Here is an 8,724-nt window from a genome sequence, read left to right as displayed (position 1 = left end):
CAGAGAGGAAAGGGGCTGTCTGGTAGGATGCAGGTGTACCTTTCAGTTAAGGAGCATTCTGCGGCTGTCCCTTCAGTGGCTGGAGGTAACTCCTGGGCGTGGGGGAGAATAGGGCACAGCGCCCACCTTTGGTGAGCAGCCAGTCCGATGGAAGAGGCACAGTAAACACGTAGCAGTCAAAAACACAGCGACCAGTGAAATAATCAAGGCCAGAGGTGAAGGGGGGCGGACTCTGAGGAGGTGACATCTGGGCGAGGGTGGGTGGGAGAGAGGATCTGGCAGCGGAACACCCAGTGCAAAGGCCAAGAGGCAAGATCGGAGGTTGGTGTGTTTGGAGGACAGTCAGGAAGTGACAGGGAGACTAGGGAAGAGGCTGGGGCGGCGCTCAGGCCACAGGTGCTGGGTGGGGGACGAAAGAGACTACAAGACGGAGCCCAGTGGCAGCCTCCGTACCGCGCCAGCCACATCCGCCCCGCCTGCCTGTGACTCAACAGCGGCGACCCTAGGAAAACAGGGCCCCGCCCCGCGCTGGGGGGTGCCGGGAGGGGGGGAATCAGCAGCGCGGGCAGGCGGGCGGCACGTCCCCGGCGGCCCGGGCGCGTCACGGGGACGGATGCGGAGGACCAGGAAGTTCGCTGACGACGCGCCCTCCCAGGGCCCGCAGCGCCACACGACTTAACGGCGGCAGGAGAGAGCTCCGGGGGCGCCCGGGAGATCCGCAGACGCGCCCCCGCCGTGCGGCCGCGCGCTGTGTCCCCGCCGTGCGCCGTGTCCCCGCCGCGCCCCGCCCGCGCCATGCGCCCGGGGGCCGTGCGCAGCTTCGCGCTGGAGCTGGCGCGGGGCCCCGGCGGCGCGTACCGCGGCGGAGAGCGGCTGAGCGGCCGCGTGCTGCTGGAGGCGGCGGCGCCGCTGCGGGTGCGAGCGCTCGAAGTGGCGGTGCGCGGCGGCGCCGCCACGCACTGGCTGGAGGGCCGCAGCGTGGGCGTCCACGCCCTGTCCAGCGACTACGCGGCTGCCGAGACGTACCTGCGGCGGCGGCAGCTGCTGCTCCGAGGTGAGACATCCGCTGCCCCTGCCCCCATCCCGGCCAGGTCCCCTTGACCAGGACCCTCTCTCCAGGTCGGAGCGCCCCTCTCCAGGGCCGGGAGACTGACTTAGAGACTCTGCTGTCGGGTGACCCTTCTCAAGGAGTAGGGACCCCTCCTTAGGATCTGGACCCTCCCACCCGGACACTCACCTAACCCGGGCCGGGACCCCCACTGTCGGGAACCCCTGTCTAGGATCTGAGCCCCCCACCCCAGCTCCAGGGCAGGGACGCCCTCGGCTATGCGGTGGGGAGACCCTCTTCAAAGCATGGGACCCCCCCATCTGGGGTCTGGGGATCCACTGGGGGTGGAGTGGGAGATCCCACCTGTGGGTCCCCCTTTACTCCCAGGGCTACGTCTGTGATTCCCAAAGAAGGCCCCCATCTCACGTACTACCCAGTGTCGCCTCCTCAATTTACCCCACAGTGTCTGCGGCTATGGGTTCTTCCCTGGGGTGGGGGAGTCTGGTGGTGTTTGCGGGTGATGGGGGTGGGAAAGCGTCCCAGAGGAGGAAGAGACAGGTGGGGTCAGCCTGGGAGTCTTGGGTCTTGAGCACGGCCCTAACCTGCTCTGAACCTCAGTCCCCCTCCCTCAACCTCAGGCCACACCGCCCGTCAGGAGCGGGCCAGGGGCCACAGAAGCAACGAGTGTGCGCCCCAGCGCTGTGCTGTATGGCCGCGGGGGACGTCGACAGCCCTGGGCCGCCCCAGCAATTGCCTCCGCTAAGCCAGACCTCGCCACACCCGTCTGCAGAATGGGCCAGGCGGGTGGCAGCTCAGACTCCCGGTAGCCCCCTTTTTCCAGCGCAGCGCGCAATAGACTCTGTGCCCACAGCCTCGCAGGTCTGTCCCAACAACCCCAGGCGCGGGGACCCTCCCCTCCCCAACAGCAGAAAGGAGAAGCCGAGCGGATCGCCGTAGCGCGGTGGGGCGGGGCAGGAAGGGGCCCTGAGGCACTTCCCTTCCCCAACGGCCCAAGAGACATATTGGGGCCGTCTTCGCCCCACAGTCACTCCAGACACTCACGGACGGTTTCCTTAAAACACCAGAGGGGCCAAGCTCTCAAAGTTACTGCGTGATTTCAGCCAAGGCCCTGTCCTTCTCTGTACCTCTGAGGACCCATCTGCGAAATGGGTTGATGGAGGCGCTGGCTCAGTGGGATCCTCCCCGTCCCGTCCTCTCAGGGTCACCTCATCCCGCGCCTCCTCCTCGGCTTACGGCCTCCTGTCCTTCCTCTAGTCCCCACTTGGACCTGGGAGAAGGTCCCAGTCCCTCATTTCAACCCCAAATCCCCTTCCTCCAGACAGCCAACCAGGCTGATTACTGCTCCTCCAGCCCCTTCGTTCCTGCTCTGACCCCCATCATGGGGTGTGGGTGACCTTGTCTGTTTATGACTGGCCCCCACCAGCGGTGCCTAGGCCTCGAGGGTCCCGGCGTCGCCCCAGGTTCAGAGGGGAGGGCCAAGGTGAGAGAGTGGGTTCGAGCGGCAGCGCTTCCTGCTGCCACCAGAGGGCGCCAGCGTCCCGCAGATGGCACGGAGACACAGCCGCCAGAGAAACACTTGCGGCTTTTCTCTGGGGAAACTGAGGCGCGGAGAGCGGTCCTGAGGCCCCGAGGGCACACCTCAGCCTTGGACCCGGGAGTGGCCGAGCGTCCTCTGCATTCGGCTCTGTCTGTGGGGAAATGTCTAGAGTGCGCATATGGGCTAGGGGGCGAGTAGGAGTTTGCAGAGGCTGAAAGTTGGGACAGGAACGTCAGCGGCAGGAACAGCTCGGGCAAAAAGCGCGTCGAGTGCAGGAGTATCGGGGCGGGTTGATGACCCGAGAGCGAGGCTCTCGGAGGGGTCGAGCTGGGGCCGCATGGTGACCTATGCACAACCCTCTCAGGTCGGGGGTGACTTTCTCCCGGCTCTACAGACATGCAAACAAGGCTGCAAGAGCTGGTCACTTTCCCAGGGTCATCCAGCTGAGCGGGGCTGGAATCAGAGCAGAGGGACAGCAGACGCCAGGGTGGAGGAGGCCACACCCACTTCCTCCTTCCTCCTCCTTTGCACAGCGAGGGAAACAGGCCCGGGGGTCGTCCTAGGCTCTCAGGGCTCGAACTTGGGCCAGAGCCTCCCCCCAACTCGGGACGGACGTGCCTCAAGTCACGTGTGCAAGTGGAGGCTGGTGGATGAATAAGCCGAGGGGCAGAATGCTTTAGGTGACCTCAGGCCCGGGTCCTGCCTCCGGGCCTCAGTTTCCCCTCTTCACTTCCGAGGTCTGCGAGAGACAGGCTGCAGGCGCCGTAGGGCCTCAGTCTCCCCCGGAGGTCTGCTGTAGCAAGGGGCAGCCAGGGGTGGGCGAGGGCATTGATGTTGCTCCACGGCTGGGCGGAGCCACGCACCTCCTCGCGCTATTGGTGGAGGCTTCTTCCGGGGGGCGGGGAGAGGCGCAAGCCCTGCCCCCTCGTGTTAAAGCGGCGCCTGCGCGCCGCGCTGGGAGTTTCTAGCTGGGCGGGCGAGTGCGCCTGCGCGAGCGGGGTAGGTTCGCGTGCTGAGGCTGCGGCGCCCGCAGCTGGCGCTGTTAGGTCGCGGGTTCGAGGCCCGGGTCCGCGCGTCGTAGGTCGGCGTGCCGGGACCCGCGATGTTGTTTGACAAAGTGAAGGCATTCGCCGTGCAGCTGGACGGCGCGACAGAGGGCGCTGAGCCCGTGTTCAGCGGCGGCCGGGTTGTGGCGGGCCGGGTCCTGCTGGAGCTGGCGGTCGCGGCTCGCGTCGGCGCCCTGCGGCTGCGCGCCCGGGGCCGCGCCCGCGTGCACTGGACCGAGTCCCGCAGCGCGGGCTCGAGCACTGCGTACACGCAGAGCTACAGCGAGCGCCTGGAGGTCGTGAGCCACCGCGCCACGCTCCTCGCGCCAGGTACGGGCCAGGTCTCTCAAGCGGCCACGGGCTGCGCCACCCCACCCCGACGGCGGAACACCCGCGACCTCCGTGGTACCCGCGCGGCCGCTGAGTCGACCCCTTTTGTTCCTACCTGCAGACACAGGCGAGACTACGACGCTGCCTGCTGGGCGACACGAGTTCCCGTTCAGTTTCCAGCTGCCCCCGTAAGTCCTCTGGGGCGCAGGGTTGCAGGGGAGCTCCTAAGCCTGCAGCCACTCCTGGGTTGTGACTCCAGTGCTGGCTGTCTGGGGATCTCTGCGTGTCAAGAGTGTCTCTGTATGTCTGTCGTCCCCTCTCCCTAAGTCTTTGGGACACCCCACCTGTGTGTCTCCGTATCTCGCCCCCTGAGTCCCCTTCCGTACACCCCCAGGACCCTGGTGACGTCTTTTGAGGGCAAACATGGCAGTGTCCGTTACTGCATTAAGGCCACGCTGCACCGGCCCTGGGTCCCAGCACGCCGGGCAAGGAAGGTGTTCACTGTCATCGAGCCCGTGGACATCAACACACCTGCCCTGCTGGTGAGTAGCTGCTTCCGGGGAAGTAGGACGGGAGTGCTGTAGGCTGCTGGGTGGTCTCGACTGGCTGCCCATTCTCTTACTCCCTTCTCAAGGTGGGGGTCACAGGTGGGCCGTGGCAGGGAGGGAGGCAGGTGTGGGAATGCATGCGTGGTCCATTGGAGCTGGGTGCAACAAATCCTAGCTGCACCAGTTTGCTGTGTGGCTCTGGGCGAGTGTCTCGCCCTCTTTGAGCCTGGTCTGCGAACTAAGGCATAGCCAGGTCTTCCAGTTATAATGGCTTACCAAGCACCGATTACACACTAAGTGCTTATTTCAATTTTGGCTTTATAATATGGGTCAGATCCCCAACTCCATTTTACAGGTAGTTCCTGGATTGTTAAAACAGAAATCAGGCCCTGCTCCAAGTCCACAGGGTTTGTGGTTTGCACAGAGTGACCCATTTATGACTTCTTCCTCCACCGTGGCAGGCACCTCAAGCCGGAGCTAGGGAAAAAGTCGCCCGATCCTGGTACTGTAACCGTGGCCTCGTCGCCCTCTCAGCCAAGATCGACCGAAAGGGCTACACACCAGGTAGTAGACGGGTGGGGCAGGATTGGGAAGAGAACCGGTGTGGGGCTGCAGGTGGGGAAACTGAGGCCGCCCTGCTCCCCACTGCAGGAGAAGTCATCCCTGTCTTTGCTGAAATTGACAACAGCTCCACGCGCCCTGTGCTGCCTCGGGCAGCTGTGGTCCAGACGCAGACTTTCATGGCAAGAGGTGCCCGGAAGCAGAAACAGGCGGTAGTGGCCAGTCTCGTGGGCGAGCCGGTGGACCCTGGGCGACGGACACTGTGGCAGGGTCGGGCACTGCGGATCCCACCCGTGGGTCCTTCCATCCTGCACTGCCGAGTACTACATGTAGACTACTCCCTCAAGGTACAGGGTCCTGCTGGTCCTAGGAGGCAGGGGGTCGCTACAAACCCTCTATTCCCCAGACTGGGGTTCCTTTCCTCTTCCCCAAGGCTGGAGCTGTGGCCTCAGTCTCCCTGGCACAGGAGGGTTGGGGAGTATTTCCTCTGTAGAAGGAGCGGCCGTGGCCAAGACCACCTGGGGACCCTCCATTACGGCTCATTCCTCCAGGTCTGTGTGGATATCCCAGGCACATCCAAGCTGCTCCTGGAGCTGCCACTCGTCATTGGCACCATCCCCCTGCACCCTTTCGGGAGCCGGTCATCCAGCATATGCAGCCATGCCAGCTTCCTGCTGGACTGGGGGCTGGGGGCCCTTCCAGAGCGGCCTGAAGGTCAGCTCCCTGTCCTGCTGTGGGGACTGGATGGGGGTGCAGGCAGAGAGGCAGATGCCAAATTGACTCTTCCTCTTCCAGTCTCAATGTCCTCATCTGTATAGGGCACAGTGATAATCATGTGGGTGGCCACAGGTCCCCCCAGAATCTCAGCCTCAGGCAGTCTGGCAGCCCCAGTCCTGACCCTTGTCCCCAGCTCCAGGGCTCCCCTCCTCCTCTGCCAGCCTGACCCACCCTCTCTCTCGTTTCCAGCCCCTCCTGAGTACTCAGAGGTGGTAGCAGACGAGGACATGGCAGCCATGGAGGAGAGTCCCTTCCCACTACTGCAAGAGCCCAACGTGAGCCTTGAAGGCCCCTTCTTCTCCTATATCCAAGAGTTCCGCTACCGCCCACCACCCTTGTACTCTGAGGTGAGCTCAAGGGTCCAGGAACTCCCCACACCTCTCTGGGCCTTGGGAGCCTCAGTGCAGGTGGGAGACACAGGAGATGAGTTTTAAATTTTTTTTTTTTTTTTGGCAGCTGACCAACATGGGGGAACTAAACCCTTGGCCTTGGTGTTGCTAAGGCTGCGCTCTAACCAACTGAGCTAACTAGCCAGTGCAGAGTTTCAAACGTTGATAGAACTATCCATATGCTCAGCACCCAGACCCTCCTTATACCCTGGTCTGTCACAGGGATCACAACCTGATTGCCTCTGCCCTGGCCAATTGTAGGGACTGGGAGACAGATGGGGTGGGGAGGGGCATTTCTGAGCCTCCAGTTCCCCGCATCCCACTCCACCCCCCCGGAGGCTTAATAGGACTATTTCTTGCAGGAGGATCCAAACCCACCTCCAGGGGCAATCAGGCCACGCTGCATGACCTGGTGAGTGACAAGTGGACACTTCAAGGGACGAGGGCGCATACATGCTTTTGGCCACTGTGACCACGGGGCTCACCAGCCTGACTGCATTGAAGTTGGAGAAACTAAGTCCCGGTGTTGGGCAAGGCTGCTCCAGCATCACACAGGATGGAGGAAGAGCCGGGCTGGCATCTGACTTACCTGGACTGGCTGTCCTCCTGAGGCACTGAATGCCCAGCATAGGATCCAAGAGACTATTTCATCTGTTCATGCCCAGCCTGTGGGCAGTGCTGGGGTCCCCCAGAGCCTCCCATCTGGGAGAAACAAAGCCAGATAAAGACACTTCTAATCCTGTGGAACCAGAAGAAGGGAACCAGGGCTGGGAGAGACCAGAGGGGGAACAGAGAAGGCTTCCTGGAGGAAAGGGCATTTTAGCTGAGGCATTGGTGTATGAATAGGAGCTCAGCAGCCAGACAAGTGCAGAAGAAAAGTTGGAGAAGGTCAGAGCTGGATGATGTTTGGAGCCAACCCCCTTCATCTCAGAATTGGGGACTCAGAGAGGGCGGTTACCTCAGTTGAGGCCACACAGTGAGGTCCGGAGGGTGAGAGGACTCAGGAATGAGGCATTCAGAGAAACAGGTCATTGGAGCTATGTGGGGCCTGTGGGTGGGAGGGTCAGCGGTTCCAGCCTTTGAAGACTTTGAAAGCAAGAGATTCCTGGCCCACGCTGGGACTACCTACGAGCTCCTCCAAGTACCCCAGGACGTAAGAGCTATCTGCCTGTCATATGGCCCAGGGAACCCAGGTTCAGGGCTGGACAGACGAGACCAGCTATATAACTTTCAACAGGAAAACACTGGGCCCCCAGTTCAAGGATTATTAAGAATTTCAAGACAGTGACAGCAAAGCATTAAACCAGACCCTGGGGACAGGTCAGCCTGGGTGACACCCAAGGGTGGGGGGGGAGTGCCCTTCTGAAGGCATCCCATGTCTTGGAGGAGAAAAGTGTCAGGGGGCAGCTGGACGAGCCCCCAACTGCAGAGTCCCAGCCCTGGCTGGGGCAGGTCCCCGCCTGGGACTCCATATTTCTGATAAGCCTTAAGAAATCATTCTCTTTTGTACAATTATTTTTTAAAAATAAAAGTGTAGAGGGAGGAAGAGACTGGCCTATTGGTTTTTATTTCCCCCCAAGTGCTGATAGAGCTGGGGTGACTTTGACCGCCAGTGCGGGTCACAATCTCAGGGACTGAGCTCCTGGCCAAAAAAGGTTGAAGGGCCCATTGTCCAGAAGGGGAAACAGGCCCGGGGCTAGGAGGTGGCTGGCTGGGACACACAGAGGGGGCTGAAGCTGGGCCCTGCACCCCGTGGTGCAGTCTCAGACACGGGGTGTGAAGGGGGGGGGACAAGGAGAGGACACATCTCAGAGAATGGAGAGGAGTGAGGTGGGACTGGGCAGGGAGTGCCTGCATGCAGGAAGATCTGCCTTCCTGATTCCAGGCTTTTTTTGTTTTTATTGAAGTGAGAGTCACATACCATAAAATTAACCATTTTAAAGTGTATGATTCCATAGCATTTAACACATAAACAATATTATGCAACCACCACCTCCATCTAGTTCCAGAACTTTTCCATCACTTAAAAGGAAACTCCATCCCCATTAGCAGCCACTCCCCATCCCCATCCCCCAGCCCCTGGCACCCACCACTCTGCTGTGTCTATGGCTGTGCCAGTGCTGGGCATTTCATATAAATGGAATCATACACCATGCGACCTTTAGCGTCTGGCTTCTCTCACTCGGTATAATGTTTTCAAGGTGCATCCACGTTGTAGCGGGGGTCAGAGCTTCGTTTCTCTTTATGGCTGAGTAATAGTCCATCCTGTGGATGCCCACATTTTGTTGACCTATTCATCCACCGATGGACACGTGAGTTGCTTCCAGTGCTGGCTACTATGAACAGTGCTGCTGTGAGCACAGGTGTACAAGGATTTCTTGGGATACTCACTGAGTACCCTAGTGGCATGGCGTTGTCATTTTTCTGGAGTTGCAGATGGGCAAAGCGAGCCCAGGAGAACAGGGTG

General features: G+C 61.1%; 1 protein-coding gene across 2 annotated transcripts; it reads left to right on the top strand.

Moving 5' to 3' along the window:
• Positions 1–795: 795 nt before the first annotated feature.
• Positions 796–7,805, top strand: ARRDC2 (arrestin domain containing 2). 2 transcript variants are annotated; one of them, XM_063111030.1, is made up of 8 exons: positions 796–1,054; positions 4,104–4,170; positions 4,377–4,524; positions 4,992–5,094; positions 5,182–5,438; positions 5,643–5,805; positions 6,058–6,215; positions 6,620–7,805. In XM_063111030.1, the coding sequence occupies exons 1-8, from the start codon at positions 796–798 to the stop codon at positions 6,671–6,673; spliced, it is 1,209 nt and encodes a 402-aa protein (XP_062967100.1). In that variant the 3' UTR covers positions 6,674–7,805. The 2 variants fall into 2 exon arrangements, with proteins under 2 accessions (XP_062967100.1, XP_062967099.1); XM_063111029.1 differs by lacking the exon at positions 796–1,054 and adding an exon at positions 3,588–3,982.
• Positions 7,806–8,724: the final 919 nt, after the last annotated feature.

The sequence above is a fragment of the Cynocephalus volans genome, chromosome 10, assembly GCF_027409185.1.
Source record: "Cynocephalus volans isolate mCynVol1 chromosome 10, mCynVol1.pri, whole genome shotgun sequence".
NCBI classification, from domain to species: domain Eukaryota; kingdom Metazoa; phylum Chordata; class Mammalia; order Dermoptera; family Cynocephalidae; genus Cynocephalus; species Cynocephalus volans.
This window is presented reverse-complemented; position numbering and strand designations above follow the sequence as displayed.

Bases quoted from the DNA above. Each gene is read 5' to 3' on its own strand.
- ARRDC2 (XM_063111029.1), top strand. From the start codon at position 3,709: ATGTTGTTTGACAAAGTGAAGGCATTCGCCGTGCAGCTGGACGGCGCG. The intron at 5,095-5,181 runs GTAGTAGACGGG...TCCCCACTGCAG, and splicing joins CCGAAAGGGCTACACACCAG to GAGAAGTCATCCCTGTCTTT. The intron at 5,806-6,057 runs GTCAGCTCCCTG...TCTCGTTTCCAG, and splicing joins CCTTCCAGAGCGGCCTGAAG to CCCCTCCTGAGTACTCAGAG.